Raw genomic sequence first — 19,805 nt, 5'->3', positions numbered from 1 at the left:
CCTTTTCTTTCATTGTTTTTGCCTGTTAAACCTTGTTATTGTTATGCTCATCAATCCCTCTCCCGCATCCCACTGGATTCCGAACTTTCCTTTGTCAGCACCCTTATTTGCTCCTAATTGAGCTCCTCCTAATTTTCCCTACCCCATCCGCTTCTCCTTCCTTCCTCCCCTCACAGTTAGGCCATCTCCTCAAATGTCCCTCCTTCATCCTGTGCCTGGTGTCACCCTGTGTGCCCAGGCCTGAGCATCACCATTAATGGCGTAGACCCCAGATGACGAGATATTTCACGGGTGCGCTCTACTTTCAACTTGTTTCCTGTTTTCTGGGACACGCTCATGGATCATAGCCTATGTGTGCCACCACAAACTCTGGGCCGTAGCTTCCACTCTGCCGGGACTGGAGACGAGGGCTCTGCTGACAGCGCGACCCACACCAGCCTCAGAGGGCTGCCAGGGCGGAGGGGTCGCCCGACCCCAACTTTGCCAAAGGTCCGCAGAAATGGGTCCAAGGGTCTCACAGAGGCACCTCGAGAGACCTGCCCGCGGCCACACCGGCACTCTGAGCCCGACCCACCCCAGGCAGCGCACCGAGCGCCCCCTCCCCGCCGCCCCTGCGGCCCGGCCCGGCCCCGCGGCGCGGAGGGGGTGCCATAGTAACGGGCGGGGGCCGGGCGGCGCCGGGGGCCGGGCGGAGGGCGCTGCGCGAGGGCGGGGACGGCGGCGGGATGGCGGGCGCGGGAGCGCCCCCTTTCCGCGGCTCCGGGCCCCGGCGGCCGCAAATGGCTCTTCCCTCGCCGGCCCCTTTGTGTGAGGCACACTCGGAGCGGCGGCTCCGCGGCGGAGCGCGGTGCGTCCCCTGCCGCCGCCAGCCCAACCCAGCCCGGCCGGGCCGGGCCGAGCCAAGCCGAGTAGAGCAGAGCCGAGCGAGCGGGGCGGCCATTCCAGCGCCTGGACGCCCCGCTCCCCCCGGGGGTGCGCGGGGGGCCCGGCTGCTGTCGCCACCTCCCCCTCAGCCCCCCCAAGGCCCTCGGTGTGGTGGGCGACCAAAATACAACTCTACCAAACCAAAGCAAATAAATAATAACAATATTAATAAAAGAAAAAAAAGAGAGACAAAAAGAAAAGGAAGGAAAGAAAGAAAGAAAGAACGGGAAAAGAACAGAGGGAGCGAGCGAGAGGGAGGGAGGGAGAAGCGAACCAACTCCGAGACTCCCATAAAGAGCGGCACGCACGGAGCGAGCGCCCCGGTGCCGATGCGCGGGGGAAACAATAAGTACTCGAAGTTACCTGCCCTGCCGTAGAAGAAGGAGGGTTCGTGGGTTCTCTTGCAGACATCTGCAGACCGGTGCTTTTTTGGAAGAGATTTTTTTTTTCCTCTCCTCTCTCTCTTTACAAACCACAAACGGATGTGAGGCAGGGAAGGTGTTTGACTACTGAAGTCAGGCACCTCTTTTTTTATTCTTCTCAGTCTTGTGTGTCCCCCCCCCCTTCCCTCTCTCTCTCTCTCTCACACACACACACACACTCTCACACACACACACTCTCACACCCCCCTTTTTGCACCTACATTAACGACCAAAAGAAAAGGAAAGGAGTTTGCTTGATGTTTTAGTGAAATGGACGTAAGATTTTATTCACCACCTCCTCAGCCTGCAGCCGCTCCTGATACGCCTTGTTTGGGACCTTCCCCCTGCCTGGACCCCTACTATTGCAACAAGGTGACTCGTGTTTTGTGTCGTGCGAGGTGTTTTATCTGTGCTGTCGGTGTGTGCTGTTGTCGCGGCGCGTTGCATGAGCGGGCGCTGCGCTCTGGCGAGCCGCGCACCAAGTTCCCCGGCGAGGCGGAGGGAGGGCAGCGGCACTTGCCGGGCTTTGGGGTTTGGGGAGCGCAGTGCCGCCCGCCGCGGAGCGGTGCCGCCGGGACACACACCGGCTCCCCCGCAGGCACCCCAAATTAAACCCCCGGAGTAGTCTGGGGGCGGGCGGCTGGAGCGGGGGGGTGGGTGGGGGAGGCATTTTCCATAACATCTTTTCGGAGAAACGGCGTGGACGGGGATGTTGGTGCGGGGGACTTGAATTTCCAGGGCGCTTATTAATGAGAAAGATCGCGTCCGCCACAAACGGGCAGAAACTCTGCCCCGCAATTCATGTGTCAAAGAGCCGAAAAGCACGTTTTTGTGTGTGCGTGTGTGTGTGACATATGTGTGTGTACACACACAGACACACACACAGACACACACACACAGAGGCATACACATATCTCTGTGTGCATAATAAGTCCGCATAGTGTTTACAAGTCGGTTTAGAACATCGGCTCCACTTTGTCCCGGCCGTGCAACTGCCTTCCCAATTTCTCTGTAACTTGATTAAACCTCTGCAAATAGGGTCTGTATCTGAGGAGAGCTAAGTTTTAGGTCCCCGAGCCTTGGGGAAGGAGGAACCGCAGAGGATACCCCTAATCCTGAGTCCGGTTCCGAGAGTTTGGTGTTGCGATCCCGGAGCACTTTGCGTGACTTTTGCTGCCGAGGAAGGGGGCTGGGGTTCCTGCATTGTTACTGCCGCTGTAGCCTGAGCCAGCTGGTGCTTTATGTATGAACTGCACTTTCTCTGCTGTTACGGAATGGGCTTTGCATGTGAATAAAACGTTGGCCGTAGGAAATGATCGGAAAATGCGAGTTACCCAGAGCACAGCCCGGCCAAGGGGAGCAAGCCGGGAGAGAGCGATGTGTTCAAACCTGCGCGCTCGGGCTCTTGTTTGGAAGCCCGCCGTGGCAGCCCGTGGCGGGCTGCAGCAGCAGCAGCAGCAGCAGCAGCAGCAGATGGCTTTTCGCAGCGCAAGCCCCGCCGTGCGCAGGCTCCGCAGGGCCGGCCGCGGGTGCGGAGGGCGGCGGCGGGGCGCGGTGGCCGGCGGGGCTCTACCGCGGAGGAGCGGCCCCGGCCCGGCCCGGCCCGGCCCGGCCGGCCCGGCCCGGCCCGGCCCATCCCGGCGGACAGCCCGGTCCCGCGCCCGGCTATTGTCGTGACTGTCTCACGTGTCAGAGAGACGTTCCGAGCCGTCCCTTTCATCCCGGGCAGCTGCCTCGATTCAGAGATAAACAGCAAAATAGAGTGTGCTTGTGCTGAGGCGCGGAGGCTGCGGCGCCCGGGTGAAGCCCTCTCAGTTTTCAGGAAAGGTTTCCCACATGGTCGCATCTACCAATCACAACAGAAAGGACCAAATTCATCCTGGCTGCATTTCACATATACTCAATGGAGTTATAGAATCCAGGGATAAATCGGGCCCTTTGTGGTGGATGCCCCAGGATATTTCAAGAGAGATCCCAGAGGTATGACTGTTAGCGTTGTTTTAAGTAACTATTTTGCAGCATCTGGCAAACGTGCGCTATATTTTGGAAGTTCGTGCCAGGAGTGAACTTGGTTCAGCATGAAGAGTTCAAATGCAAAGGAGCATTTGTGTGTTCATTAATTTTCTCTTAGTACTCTGAGTAATCATGAGGCTACTGCTACTTTTCATCTGTGGTTTGCTGTTATTTTCTCTATTGTCAGTATTGTAAATTGTAACAGTGGAATGTTGCCACGTGAAAAGCTTGGGCTGATATTAATGCCATAAGAACCAAAGTGTTTGAAGACCTGTTTGGCAGTGAAACTGGACAAACGTTATTAAACTTATCAATGATTTAAAGCTTCAGAAGGAAGGTAATGACTTGAATACACATTTCACTCATCATTCTTGAGATAGTGGCCAGATTTAATTTAAAAGTTAAATGCTTTGGAAAATCAGGAATTACTTTAATATATTAAATCATTTTCCAATTAAGTTCCTTAAATAATTTTTGGTGTGTTGCACTCCAAATCGAATAAATTAATTTAGAAATCGTTTTCAGAATTTCTTTACTAGCTGGTTAAAGCTTCTTTCAAGTCATGCCATGTATGAGGGAGCAAACTGTTCTTTTCAAATGCAAATGAGACACTCATTCTGTAGACAAGTTGCAACTCTTCTATTTCACTTTGCCTGAACTGATAATGCGCTTAAAAGTGCACAGTCATAAGACATATGTTTTATGCTTGGAAAAGTCTTACCAGGAATGTTTCAATATAAGATATCGAGTACAGAACAATTGTCTTCCTCAAATGTCTTTACCACTGACCATTGATAACATTAAATGGACAGAGTAGATTTGCCAGGCCCCTTGGAGGTGTACATTTAGTGAACATTTCATTTTTCACCCCTTCACTCTCTGCCTTTGCCCAGCATGATTAACATTGCTGTGAAAACTTATCTGACTTGTTCTAAACATGTCATCATGTTACAGTATTGCTCTGTCACTCATTTTCAGGCTGTGTGTATTTAGGGAGTTGGAAGGGTGGGAGGCCTACAGAATTTTCTGTTCAGTATGTTTGGTTGAGTGTTTGCTTTTAAACTCTCCCAGGAAAGGAGATGATGGCTGGAGTGTGATGGATCCTTGTTCTGGGCCAGAATGGTGGTCTTCCTTAGGAATCTACCTGCAAAACTCATTGGGAACTCATTCAAGATCCTCTAGGTTCTTGTTTCTTGTAAAGTTAGTTAAAACTTACTTTTGGCACTTACTAGCGGATTTGACCCTATTTTTCATATCTAGGTTTCGGTGGTGTTTTTCCTTTTACAAATTTTCCAGACTTTGATTGTTTACATTTGAAGTCTGCTTGAGCTGCTGGTAATTTAGAATGTATTCTACAAATACTTAGGCTTTTAAGTTTTTTAGTTGTTCTGTTAGTACTAGTTGTTTTCCCTGATCAGATGGTTGTTTGTAGCATATGAGTTCCCAGGCACATGCATGGGAGGCATTGACTGTGCATTTTTCTTTAGCCAGAGGAAAATAATGTGGAGTCAAACAATCACCTCTTATCTTACAATTTTCAGTTGGCAGGCTTTGTTTCAGAAGACTGCTTAGATCTTTATTTTATAAACCTAAAATAGCATTTTAAGCATCTTAGCCTAATATTTCTTTATCTGCTGTGAAAGCTCATTATGCTCTGCATATATTGTTATGCAGGCTTTTCCTTGTTTCTCTTGCATTACCCATGGAGAGAGAAAAGTGAAGAAACAATGCAAACAATGTTGGTTATGACAACTGTGAGAGGTATCTCTTATACAAACAGACAGAATGGACGGTATGCTTTGGTATATAGGTCAGCCTTTGAAATAACATAGTGGAGCTCTTATGCTGGACAGATTTAGGGTTGAGATTGTACTGTTCACCCCTTGAACCTTGAAGCATAATTGCAGTTCAGATACGTTCAGGCTAATGTGAGTAGTCTTTTCAGTTGAAGTTTATTTTAGGAAACGTCACATTCTGTAATTGAGTTGAATTATATAAAAGAAATAACTTTGATAATCCAAGTGTCTTAATTTGATAGAATATGATGATTAGAATAGAAAATGATCAGCCAGTGATTTCAAGCTGCTGGAAGAAGTTGGATGATAAGTTTAAATGTTTAAGTAGAAAGAAGTAAATAACAGTCTTGTGGCTTTCCCTATTAAAGTGTCACCTGCAAAGACCATCAGTACTGTAAGAAGGATAGGTATATTTTAATTTTCATATTTGCAACTTCACAGTGTTTTCAGATATCTGCTCACATAAAGTGCAGTTATATAATTGTAGTTTGACACAGCTAATGACAGGGATGCTGACCTCTGCCATCAGAAGGCAGAAAATAATAGTCTTTACTGCTCCCAATGGTTAGCCTTGCAGAATTATGCACTGGATTCTTCTGTGATTTGCTACCTTGTTCAAAAATACAGGAGCCTACAACTCATCTTTCTTGTATTCACTGATAGTTGTCAGTGCAGTGGAAAAATACAGCCAGGCAGCAGAGGTAAAATGATAGACTGTAGTTGTTTTTAAAAAGAGGAATAAAGAGGAGAAAGGAGGGAGAGGGAAGCAAAACCTTTCAAATGAAAAAAGCAGAGTGACATTGGGTAGAAGTGGATAAGGAGATATAATACAATGCTTTGTAAGCAGGTAACAATCCTGCTTGTAATCAGAATTCCATGGAGCAAAAGTGCATTTATTTATACTTAGCGTTTAGAGTAATTTATTGTGTAAACTTAACCCTATCATAGAGACTACTCTAAATAAAATGTTCCATGGCTGTTTACAAAGTGTACATTATTTCCAGGGGCTTGCTTCTGTCCAGTCTCTATCTCAAACTCAGAGTTGTGGCGAGCAGGCTCTCTGAAGGACAGCTCTAAAGCTGAAATACTATGTTGCTGTTTTGACAGCGATTTAGATTATGCTTGTATTGTTTATCCTGAACATATTTCCCCCCCCACCCCGCCCTTAAAAAAAATACCTTATCCCCTACTGTCTTAGAATCATACTTGAAATTTGTTATTGTTTCATAAAGGAGAGAATAAACAGTTGCATTGGGGCTGACTGTTGATTTTCAAGTGTTAAGTCTTTTAGTTTCAAAAATACCACATATGAAGAACGGAAATGGTCTTTTCTTTCATATCTTAGTATGTAGTTTCAGAATTGTGGGCAAGTCTCAAGTGTGCCTCCTTAAATTCCAGTGTTTCAGAAAAGAAGTGGTCCCAATTTTAGTGGAACATAGGAAATGATTTATGTATGTGCTTTTGAGAAATCTTTCTCAAAGATTTCTATAAACCAAAGCATTTGCAGTAATTTATTTTTTTTTCTTTCTGCCAAATATCAGTACCCGGAGAGGAATTATGTTTTATTCTCATACCAGAACGATGTGTTTCATCTCTACAGCATTACCCTCAATCAGCCTATCATGAGGTCTTACGAAAGAGAAGTGAAACCAGTAAATTATTAAGAACGCTGAATCAACTAAACACTACAGCACATGCAGTACCTTTGGTGTTTACATTAAACCAAAGAGGAGCTGGAGCTGATTTTGAGAAGCTGATACTGTGAAGGACTATGCAGTTCCAGCTTCTGTTGAGTTCGGGGTGTGTTGGGGATGATCACACTTTACTGTGAAGAACTGAGCACCCTCTGGCCCTCAGATTCCCACATCATTAAGACTTTCTTGTCTTGCTAAAAATGTACAGAAGCATTTGAAAAACGGACTGTGTGTAAAACACAATTTATATTTTAGCAGAGAATTGTCCTAATCATGGTAGGATTTAGATTAAAAATCTTGGATATTTAAATCCTTTATTGATGGTAGATATAAAAAAGCTTAGATGTTGGAAGTAAAAAAGCTTCTTTTGACTTCACTCTCAGCACTGTTCAAGAGTGACCTGAAAGCACCACTTTGCGTGGTGAGAGGGTAGTCTCTGGATCAGTGCAGACCTTGGATTCTGGAACTGACAGCAGAGGCAATTAGTGGCAGCTTTGTTTATCTTTTTGAAGAGGACACATGCTCTTTGAATGTCTAGCATGGATTTCATACAATAAAATACTTATTTTAAATGTAACCTAAATTTAAATGTTTTTTTGTTGCAGTTGGACTGTGTGATTGTTGTAGATCCCTTCCAACTGAAATAGTTTATTCTGCTGTTTTAGCTACGCAACTACATACCAATTTTCTGCCCAAAGAATGATTTCTCATTAAAAGCGTTGAGTTATAAACTGCTTCAAAACATGGTTTATAGCAGATTCGCCAAATGACTCTTAATTATAGCAATGCTTCCAAAATACTTTGAGGCATGGAATTCACATCAGCCCAAATGAGATTTTCTTGATCGTAATGCTTTTCCCTACAGTGTTCAGTTGAAAAATGGCAGCATTGGCTTATTCTATGGTTAGGCACAGATTATGTAGCCGTAGCAGCAGCAACAAAGTCTGCCCCTCCAAAGCGGTGAGTGCATGTAAGGAACTCTTGTCTCCCCTTCTAATGGAGTAGCTGCCATTTCTGTTCATTGGTAGCAATGAGTTTTCAGTTGGTAAGTCAGCAAATAAAACGTTTAGCTCTTGATTTAGACCTTCAAACTTAAAATTGTTTTTCAGCAGGCATCTTGGTGCAACCCACATTTGTAATGTCTGTGGTTTTGTTTTGCTTCTTATGTTTGCAGCAAATTATTTTTAGCATTTGAATTTCATATGGCTCTAATAATATTTATATCTTATCTTTCAATTGCACATATGCTAACACTGTTCTTGAGCTGTTCATTTATATTTCTCACTGGGCTGCTATTTGATTTGCTACAGACTCTTGTTGAATGGTTTCCTCCCAAGGAACACGCTGCCTTCTAAGTTGCAAAACATACTTGAATTACATGAGCATCTGACAAATCCAGGTTAGTGGAAATGTCAGAATGTTTTAGCATTCACATTCTTGACTGTTAAACCACTCTCTACCAATCAAAAGTGGCACGAGTTGGTTTTTTCAAAGGTTCTGCTGTCTAAGCATGGAAATTGAGCTGCTGTGGTAGTACTTTTGTCTCCTGCTATTGTTGTTGATGATTATATGGTCTTAAAGGTTAAATAGAAGTTACTGTAGCTGGTATGTATTTTTGTTATATTAAGAAAATCTGCAGTGAACTCCAGTTCTTATTCTATATGCAAGAATTCAGAACTCTGAAATCAGGCAGTGGTAACCTGTACTTACGGAAATGGGTCAGTAAAGGAAGTATGAAGCCTGCAATGTGAAGTAAAAGATTTATCTAGACAGTTCCTGCTAGAAGAGAAGATTATGTAAACATGTTAATTTCTGTTGTATCTGTGCTACTCTATATGTATATACACACATGTAGATTTCTGCTTCATTACACATATTGCTGACTTTGAAAGAAGTGAACTTACTCTGGGAATGCATAATTTCTATCCTGTACTATAAGTAATTGGCTTTGAAGTCATGTCCTGGTCACAGTTGCCAAAAGTGGGTAGGTTTGTGTTCATGAATAAGAGAAAACATTTGTTTCTCCTATGATCATTGTGTTTGCATCGATCTGAAATAATAATAAATAGTAAAAGGAAAAATAATGGTGAAAAGGGATGATAGCCTTTCAAAAACATATAATTGATCGTTTGGCAGACAAAGTTGTGAACATTAGTCATAGAAACCTGCAGATAGTAGAGGCTTAATATCAAAGCTAATGATTTATTTTATGTTAATGACTTTCTGCTAGGGCATAAAAGACTGCTCATAATGGACTCTCAGTGCTGTGTTCAGTTGCGAAGGCTAATGGGATAATCTTACCCAAAACTAAGCTTTTTGAAGTAAATCATGGCGTTATTTTTTCAAGTTAACTCTTGAAAATGATTCTTTAGGAACTGCTTGTAGTCTTTATAGGAAAATGTAAGGTGAGTTCTTTTTTCTTCACCAGCAGTTTTCTTAATTGTATTGGAAATGTCTGTGCTTTTTTTATGGTTCTGAAAAATAATATTCAAGATATGAAAGTCATTCAGTCACTTCAGTGTTTTTATCGTAGGGCAATAGGTTTTTGTGAGGCACAGTTGTTTTTACAGGTTGAACAAAGGAAAAGAAGAATTATTTTTTTTGTGGCTTAGCCACTTATTAGCTAAATGGCAGTAAAACTCTTAGTTTTGCATTGAGAAGTTTTTTAAATCATGTTTACAATTAGTTATAACCAACATTATATTTCAATAAGAGATAATTTGCCTACTAAAGTTCACATAATGTGCTAATCATGTGTAGTGGTTAATAAAGGCCTCCTATCTCACTCCCCTGATGGCTATAAAAGGCTATTATGTTCATGGCAGCAGTTCAGGTACAGCTGCTGTGTGTTAATAATGCATCATTGTCCCACTAATAAACACAGCAAAGGTCAGCAACCCTGAGCACCTAAAACACCCATTCTCTTTCCAAAATATTTATTAACACCTTAATGGTGTATCTATTCATTTTGGTTAGGATTATATCAGTTAATGACCCTCACGGAATACTGTGTGCTCAGGTTTTGCAACCTACATGCTGCTGTGGGCTGCTGCACTCATCTTTCCTCCTAAACACTTTTCATCACAACTTTGTGTTGTTTTTTGAAGACTAGCATGAAGACTAACACTTCATGGTCACCTTATGATTAACTTGCTTTGTTACTTAGTTTGGCAGTTTTCATTTTTTTTCTTCAGCTAATTTAAGATTCTGTCTAGAGGCTGAGTTTTCATGACTTAAGACACTTTGTAGAAATTCTGTGTGCTAAAAAACTATGTGACTGTGTAACAGACATTGACGCATGCACAGAGACATGCATGTATACATGTATGTACATGAGCACTACTTCCCCTTGGTTCCATGCATAATTTTATACTAGTTACCTATGTTTTCCTTTTTAGCATAGATTGCTGTATTCATAAAGGTTTTTTAAAATGCATTTTCTACAGACAAAGAACATACCCACATGGGATTTCCATTTTGCCAGGGAAACATGCAAATCAATAGGCCAGCACTTATCTACATTAAAATTAGGTACACTGTAATTTATGGGTGTAGTGATATTGTATTTGTCGTGTATAGCCTCAGATATTCTTTAACGTAGCCTGATTCTGTGTCTGTAGAGAAAAGCAAAAGTGTTAATTTAACAAAATCTCATTTTCTCATCTTGTAGTATTGTCTTTTGTTATCTGTTACTCATTTTGAAAACCTGATTTTTTTTTCTTATGCTGTGTGATTTACAAACAAATGTTTAGAGTGCAGAAAAATACTACTACATTTCCATCAAGAGCAATGAAAAAGCTTAACAAGCTGAAGGGTTTCTTTTTGGGGTAGCACATAGCCTCAGTGACACATTTGTCATGCTTTAAATATATAATACATACAATAAAATATGTACAGGCACAGTTGTGATATATGTAGTGTTTGGCTCCATTGCTATTGTTTGTAGTCTCTACGGTTGTCATACATTGTTCTTTGCACATCATACCATTACAGCAGAATTTGACACAATTTCTAGCTTTCAGTCCTGCACCATTTTCATTGCACAATATACATGAGTTTGACAGGGTGTGTTGAGGACAACTCTGGCAAGCAATTGATATTTTGAAGTGGCAAGCGTTTCAGCAGCTGCCTGCTTGTGAAAAAGGAATGATAAGGTATACTGTATTGTTAGTTTCAGGCAAAGCATTAAGGTTTAAGCTCTGTAATAATGTACACATTATTCGTCAGTGGTGAAGCAAGCCTTTTATGTTTTTTAGAGCTTAGCTCTCTGGCTGATGTGAACTAGAATGACATTGGTTTAATGGTCAGTAAATGAATAGGAGTACTTTGAATTTGAACCACTGCCAATTTTGCACCGACAAAGAGACTGACAAAAGAAAGATTTTATGTGAAAGCAAAGCACAAGCAATGTTTGGGGAGGTGGGGAGAGGGGCAGAGGAACCCAACAGAAATATTCTCTAACACAGCCTTGTAATGATTCTAAAATTGTTAAAACACATCCATTTTGCATGGCTCATTGGCTACAAACCTAAGCTGTTTCATCTAATGTTCTTTAAAACCTGTTGTATACACATAGTCTTTTAGAATATATTCATATGGAATTTACAGTGTGTTTTTCTAAATACCACACTGTGCCCTGAAGGCCTGCTGGCAGAACATCAGAGTTGTCCACTGCTGGAGTTCCCAAGTCTCTCTCTATCTGGTAGTGGGAAATTGTAGTTTAATCAGTTATGGCACTTTCAGTGTGTAACATTCATTAGTAAGGCAATTTGTCATGACTGTTAATAGTCAGGATGCATCTGCTCTCTCTTCAGTTATGGAGTGTGATAAGCAAGAGGGCAAATATTTCAATATTTAATAATATTAGCATGTTTGAAAACTGTAATTCAAGGTTAGTGCTCAAAACACAAACATCAGATTATTGACGATCAAAGTATTTTTACTGGTTTTACCTTTACAGAGTGGATTTGAAAGTACCCTAATGCTCTTACAACTTCTGTGTTACGTGACTGGGTATTAGAAAGTAAATGTTATCATCTTCAATATTTATCAAAGACTTTTCCTCTGTTTTTCTCTGTAAATTGAAAGGTAGGATATTTTCATGGAGTTCCAAATACCTATAATTATTTTCCAGTGTATCAGTAATAAATTGTTCACAGTATCATTTTTGGCAGTAGCAGACCTTTTTCAGTGTTAGTTTTGTGTCTGGGCAGCTTATAATGTCATGTTATAAAAGATATTCGATGCCTACCAAATAGACAACATGCAATTAGAATAATGTTCTCCTCTCACTAAAAACCAGCTTGTAATCATTGTTCATTGTTCTAAATATGAAAGGATAAATTGTTTCCTACAGCCAAGAAGGGTTAGAGAGGGTTTTTTTTAACATATATCTGATAACCCTCATGTATTACATAATATGATAGCTTCACACACAATAGCTTTGTGACACATTTTAATTTTTAATGAAAAGCCCCCAAAATTTTAACATAATTATTTCTTTAGAAACCGAGCCCAATCTTGGTAAAATCCGTTCTTGCTAGTAACAAAAGCTGTTACTGTTTAAGTTCCTGTTCAGCAGTTAGTTGGTACGCTTCACTGGATGTTGTCAAAAAGGCTTTTCTCTTGATTGACAACCCTGTAGGAATGTGAATGGAGATTTTAATTGCATATCATGTGTGCATATCAGAGTGAGTGGATTCACTGACTCTGCTTAGCTGTGTATCTCTACAGGTCAGCCATGCCAAAACATTTCTTTTTTTAATAAGCAATTGATATATTTTCCAATGAGAGAGAAAACGGGCATACAAGTGAAGAAGACACTGTAAAGCAAAAGGTTCCTGTGAATTTGGAAGAAAAATGTGTGCAATAAATTTTTAACACAATTAAGGGGTGTTTTGATGATGTAAATTCATATCAAGTCTACACTAACCAAAGACTGCTAGAAGTGTCTTTATCTTTTTCTCTCCTTTTTTTTTTTTTTTTTTTTAATTTTCAAGAGTACTTTGAGCAAAATCAGTTTTAAAAAAAAAGAAGCAAAGTGAGTGGAAAAATTTACTGAGGCAGGCTGCCCTTGAGTCTTGTCCTCTTATAGAGACAAGGGGAAATTATGGGAGTTTTCATTTCTATTGAGAGCTAGTGGGGTTTCTTCTTTATAGTGTATTTGATGCACACTTTTTGGGGCAACACTGTTAATTTAGGGGGAGATTTATTTATAACTGAAGGATCTCAGTTTTAAGTCTGATACTAAAACCAAGTTCTGATATCAACTGTAATGCAACTTTAATAATTTTTTCCTTAAGAACAGTAAATGATACATCACTAGAAAAAGCTCTGCTAAACAGACTTCATTATTTTCCATAACCAAGAACATAAAAATATCAAAGCCAAATATTTGTTATTATGAATAATAATTATATGTCAATATCTTAAATTAGATTCCAGGTTTCATTTTGCATCAAAAACCACAGTATTGGTTGTATTCTTTTTAAAGCTCACAAAGCATCAGCAACTGAAAGCACAGCTACAAGACAGTTGTGAGGAACTTTTAGCTGAGTTTGTGTTTTGTTCAAGTACAGGGACATGAAAATCTAAAGGAGGATGACAGTTGCATTTTTCTGTGAGGACCCCTGGGAAGGAATTGTTACTTAGTAACAAAGTTTCTTTCCTCTTTTCTCCTGGTTTGTTTTGAATGAAAAGCAAATTTTGCTCTTTCACCCTTTGTGTAAGGCCAACTCTGACTTTCAGGTTATATTTGTGTAAAAAGTGTAGGAAGAAAGGATGCTCACCACTTGTTGAAGGCACATCAAATGGTCTGACAACACGCTGGCACCTTTATAGAGCTATTTTCTCCTGTGCTGGATTAAAGTGTATCTCACCCAACTGCATCTTGAACATCAGTAAATCTGCAAGAGTGCTTAAAATAAGTGAACACCTTAAGAAGAAAATCAGTGAGATTTACTTTATTTCTAATGAAGCAGATCACTTCTAACTTAATATATGACATTGATGTATGGTTGGATCTATTAGAATCTGACACTGCTATGGGTTGTCAAGATTTGTGAGTAAAAAATAGAGCACCAGGTCCACAAGAGTCAAGGGAAAATTCCAGATTTTGAAACTTTAAATCTGTATGAAATGAAGAATTAAAAATTTTTTTTTATCAATATTGAGGAAAGAATCGACTTAGATTTTGCAACATTAAATACCAGAGCCGTTTTTGTAAATCACCATAGTAGCCCTTGAAATAAAGTTAAAAAATTGCAACATTGATGTCATCAGGACTTCATTTTTGAGGACTTTGTTAGGTTACAAAGTCAGGCATTTTAATGCTGGGAATGGCAGATTTAAGGACGTCTTGATTTTGCTCTTTAGTATGTTATCATCGGCAGGAATCTGAGCAAAACAGAGGGTGTGGGATGAATGATCATGCCATTACAACTTTATCATTAATGCAGTTGCAAATTGTACCAGAGTAAAACTTTCAGGCAGCCTCAAATTTGCATTTTTACATTTTGATCACATGACTTTCTAGCCCAAATAATATTGTTTCAGAAGAAATTTTTTGTGTGTTTTGCTGATTCATTTGATCATGCCCATGTCATTCATTCCTATTGTCTCTTAGGAGTGCCTGAGTCTTTTCAGCATTACCACACAGATTTTTCTGCTGCAGAGTTAATTCCATTTTAGTAGCAGAGAGAATTTTGTCATGGTGAATGAAGTGAGGACCAAGTCTTGGTGTGGCTAGGAAGATCTTGGGCTGTCTCTTACCAATCCTTTCTTTCTGATACTTTTGTGCAGGCTGTCATGACTCATGCATTACATTCTATGGGTTTTGGATTGAGCATGAGAATACCTGTGTTATTATTTTGTCACAATGCCCCCATTTTGGGATGAGGAACTCAAGCATAAGTTAAGGCCTTACTTTTTTCTAAACTTTATCTCTGAACAAAAGGCACTTCTCTATCTCAGTATCTTTTCTTCTCCTGAATTCAAAAGATGTCCTGCAGATAATGGAGCTGGTTGAATTTCCTTAAGGCAAAAAATTCTCCAACTCTAAGTACAGATACTGTGACCAAAATTGCAGTCATATGTACATAGTTAAACCTACAATTGTAAGTAAGAGAAAGCCTATTGTGCATGTATTTATTATCATATATATAGTTACTATGCTTATGGAAATAATTAAAGAGGTATCTGTTAAATATATGCTTATACTAAACTTTCTAAATTTGTATAAATTATTTCAATTCTAGTAAAACCAGGGGATTTAGTTTGAAAATCGTTAGGGCTCATCCTATAACTTTTTTTTTTTTTGGAGATAGAGAAGAGTCCATGTATATAATAATAAAAGCTCAGAGAAAAAATATTTTTGAGAAGGAAAAATATGTTACTCAGCAGAATCCATTGCCCTTTTAAGAATGCTTTCTCAGACAGAGGACTTTCTCAAACAGAACACTACAGTGGAAATACTAAGGTAGCATTCTCAAACTTGGCTGTGGTTTTATTAACTCTTTTCAGAAATTCAAAATTTAAATGTTAATATTTACTGCAAAGTAAAATAGTTCTGGATTTAGGAGGAGTTTAGAAGGCTTTGGCTAGAGCAGATGACTGCAGACTTTCTAGGAACAAGTTTATTACAGAGCCCTTAACCTGCTGCTTCCTACATGGTTCTCTTGGATTCTAGCAATGCTGGAAGCTCTTTGTAGAGGTTTAAGCATATTCTGAAGCAACAGGGCACATTGATGTACCAGGCCTGGAAGTTAATTTTCTACCATTTTCCACTCATCAGAATCTTTCCTTATTACTACTGAGCTTGTAATGCACCTGTACAAAGATTAATAGTTTAAAAAAAAAAAACAAAAAACCACAGAATATTCTGAATTGGAGAGTGTCATAATCTTCAGGTCCTACTATCCTGGGCAAGGATGAAATGTTTTGAGGAAACATGAGCTTTTCACACACAGTAGTGTGTGAAAAGTGTGAGTGAGTGTTCAGTCAAGTGTGGGAGAGGAGAGCACAGAAAGGGAGCACTGAGTGTTTCAGGAACTCATGTAAGCAAAAGAGCTGTATCTGTGGTCCTTCATGCTGGTTCAAGAATACGTTTGTATTTCACCTTACTGAATACCAGTTTCTGTTATGTCAGGACCCTCCTTTCTCCCTTTATATTTTGAGTATTCACCCTACACAGAGGCTGAACTTTGAAAAGATAGATGAATTGCAACTATAGCATATCTGTCACTTGGACACTTAGGAATTTATACTAGAAAAGAATAAAATATGGAGATCTTCTGTAGAAAGAAGATTTTCTGACTGGTCTTGGTTAAACCTGGATACCATTTCCACCAGTATGGACACCTAAACTATCTCCAGGAAAAACTGACCAGCTGACTCTTAGATGAGTAGGGACATCACCAGAGGGTCCTGAAGTACCTGTACTGACAGTGGAGAAGAGGTGTGTGGAGTGTGCCCCAGACAGACTAATTTTCACCCTTAGTTCTTTGGGATGAATCAAAAATCTCAGGTTCACAGATCTGGTGTGACAACATGTCTGCTTTAAGGAAAACAGCCAAATTCAGATTTAAATGACAGCAGGGCTATTAGGATCAGGACAAATCAGCTGAAGTAGTGCTGGATGATGTTAAAAGTCATGTGCATGTGGGTTTTCAGAAGTCTTTGTGGTACAGGTATTTCTTTTTCTGTGAACTTGCATGACTCTAGGCAATGTTTGCTGGCTCATGGGATAAACTCCCCATGCTGTAGGAGTTTCCTTGGGAAGTGCTTTTTGTCTTAGTCCATGAAATGTCATATTAGCTATTCCACTGCTGCCTTCATCTGCTACTTTCCTCACTCATGTTCTGTATAAAGTCCTGACCTCCTGCAACCAAGACTGATTTACCATTTCCTACCTGGAACTTTCTTTTAAGAAGGTACAATCCAAAAAATAAGGAAATCCTTTTTTTGGCCATTATATAGATGAGATCTCATAAGAGAAATGGGGAAAAGTAGTATAACCAGAAATGGATCATGGTGAGAGAAAGAGCAGAAAGAGCAGTCTCCAAAAATGGATGTAGAGATTCTTCAACACAAATTTAATTGCGGAGTAGAACTAGAGAAACACTATGAGATGCTATGTCATCTCCTGTCCCATTCCCCACACCCCTTCCTCCTCCATTTCTGAAAAAAATCACTCTTCTCCACATTGTAATTTGTTATCTCATAACTTGGATGAGAACCTTTTTCTTCCTCAACAGCAGATCTTATTTCAGTCCTTATCTGGTGGTTCAATACCTTATGCCTCTAGCCCTTAAAAAAAATAATTCGGATGAATTTGAAGTACAAGAAGCAGACCGCTCAGATATGTGAATTCTTTTCCCTTCAGGGCCACTCCACAGTACTCCATAAAAATTATTATACTATTTGGATTTTGGTTTTCCCTTTTCTTGCGGTTGACTGTTTAGCTGAGAAACTGGCAAAAAAATTCTGCTACACAGAAATAGTTAAAAAGAATTAGCCTAAGATTATTAACCACACAAGTGCTGAAGGACTTGAAAGGTCTTGTTTATACCCATAAAAGTAGAGAAGAGAAAGGTAAGAATTAGAGCTGGAATTCCATATTTAGTTTGAAATTTCTAGTGATGGCAAAACATTTTGTATATAGGATTATTACTTTTTGGCAAACCCTGCTATATCTAAACACTTTTGGGTGGGCTAAGGATGAAGTTTCATTTTAACTCTTAACTTAAAGAATTTCCTTGCTTTGTGGTTTTAGATTATATTAACATTTCATGAGCATCAATTTCTATGGTACAGTTCCTTTGTAGAAGATACTGCTTTTACACAGAAGTAGTGCTAAGTCTGTAGCATTAGATTTTACAAGATAAACTTCATTATATTTGTCCTGACAAAGATTTGTATCATCTAGGATACAGAACTGTGACAAGATGTTTGCGAAAGAATTAAACAAATCTTGTATTTTCTTACCATTTTTTCCCCATTATCCTAGGAAGTAATGCCACCATGTGAAAAACTTTACCCTCTTGGTGCTTTGTTATATGGGCTGAAATACACTCGTGAACATCTCATTACATTCTGTGTGCACCACTTGTATAGGACTGCCAGCGTCTGTCGCCAGTCCTGCCCTTAATACAGCTCCCCATTCTTAGTATCTTGTGTTTAGACTCAGTGCAGCACAAGTACAAAGCTGCTGCCTTTTTAGTGTCGAATTTTTAATATGTTTCATCCTTTTTAATGATTTTCTTACTGAACAGAATTGGACTTTATTTTTGCAGATACCACTGTATTTGGAAAAGTCCCCATTCTTTCCTCCCTTGAAGTGTTTATAGTACATTGTGTACTTCTCCATGTATCCAAGTCTCGAAATTAGTTCTCTGTGTATCTGAGTCTCCAAATTAGTTTGCATCACCTCTGTTATAAAACTCCTTTTTTTCCACCACTACACTGAAATTGCCTTTCGTACTCAGTGTAACCTATGAATTGGTCCTGCAAGTGAGTCATTCCAAGGTTGTTATTCTTCCCTTATAACTATATTTAATAGAAAATACTGTGCGCTATGTTATGTCCGTCTTGTTCAGATAGAACAGTGTCTGAGATGGAGAAGCAGAATGCAATATCAGAATACATTTAAATGTAATAACATCTCTGGAAAATTTCTTTTTATGGTACAGAAATAACAGCTCCTCTGCCATTATCACTGCTTTGGCTTTTAGAGCCTTGTGGTATCAGAGTATTTCAGTGACTGGCTTGGCCTTGCAGCTTCTACCCTAGGGAAAAATGCTACTGATGTCCAGAGGAGTTTTGCATTCTTCAAGGACTGTAATTTGGCCTCTGGTGGGCTATATAGCCCTGTCTTAGGAACCCTTTTTCCCTGCATAAAACATTACATAAAATTTAGTGGTTTATCTATCCTGAACATTTCTTCTATTAACAAAATGATACACCTGGGGTTAATTGTCAAGATTATTGCATTTTATACTTACTGACCCTAAAGAGATCTTACTGAGAACATTAAATTCATTTTCTACTGAGGATTGTTTTTCCTTTAAGTACATTAACCCAGTATTAGCTATCACACTTACAAGATCACATTTTATCTGGCCCTCCTGCAGTTGCAAAACTGTGACTGAAGTTCATTTGAATTACTCTTTCCTCAAAAAATAATCAGTTAGTTGTATTTTCCCTGTGTAGTGGGTCAATTCAAAGGGAATTTCATTAGTAAGACAGAAGCCCACACAAGCTGTGCATCTGGGGTAGGAAGCAAATGCGCAAACCCACAAACCTGCTGTCTCTCTGCAGTAGTCTCTGTAGGACTCCCTCCAGGTCCTTTTCCTGGTAAGTAGGATAAAGAGTATTGGTAGTTGTAAGGGAACTTGCACTTAACTTCAGTAGCTGAGGAAAACTCATGCCAGAAATCTTGTTTTTGTTATAAAATAATTACACATCTTTCCATCCACATGTTCTCACCGAATCTTTCAGAAACTTGTAACTCACACTAAGCTGTGAGGCTCTCACAGTGTGATTCAGGCTGCTACCTGCCTGGGACATCTCGAAGACCAACTGTTACTACTTGTAAAAATTTGCTTTTAATGTTTCCTTTAAATCCCCATTTTAAAATTCAAAATCCTTGCATAAGTAGATACATGAAATTAAAGAATCCGTGTATTTTCCTGATACAGGGAATTTGTTCACTGTTCCTTTGATCTCTTTCTTGACCTTGTTCTGTGTTACAGTTTTGTTGCTGTGATCTACAGCAGACTGTGGGTGCGGTTGAGTGCTGGTGATGTGAATTTATGCTACTCTGCCTGTTGTAGAGTAGCATTCCATGCAGATACTTCCATGCCCACACAGGATGCCTTTATGGAACGACACTCTGCTTTGAAAGCAAATGGACATTACAGCTTTCTGCTCTTTCTTACTAAGTTCTTGTTGTAACTGGT

At 40.1% G+C, this 19,805-nt stretch overlaps 1 protein-coding gene across 3 annotated transcripts in view; it reads left to right on the top strand.

Annotated features, from left to right (window-relative positions):
- Positions 1-901: 901 nt before the first annotated feature.
- Positions 902-19,805, top strand: part of TOX (thymocyte selection associated high mobility group box) — a 218,702-nt gene continuing 199,798 nt past the window's right edge. For 2 of the 3 annotated variants that reach the window (XM_054515105.1, XM_054515103.1), the window contains exon 1: positions 3,019-3,326. In XM_054515105.1, the coding sequence (XP_054371080.1) occupies positions 3,183-3,326 (144 nt within the window). In that variant the 5' untranslated portion in view covers positions 3,019-3,182. Of the gene's footprint in view, positions 1,719-3,018; positions 3,327-19,805 lie in introns of those variants that run through there. The other variant, XM_036406263.2, reaches the window with a different exon arrangement.

This window comes from Molothrus ater, chromosome 1, assembly GCF_012460135.2.
Source record: "Molothrus ater isolate BHLD 08-10-18 breed brown headed cowbird chromosome 1, BPBGC_Mater_1.1, whole genome shotgun sequence".
NCBI classification, from domain to species: domain Eukaryota; kingdom Metazoa; phylum Chordata; class Aves; order Passeriformes; family Icteridae; genus Molothrus; species Molothrus ater.
This window is presented reverse-complemented; position numbering and strand designations above follow the sequence as displayed.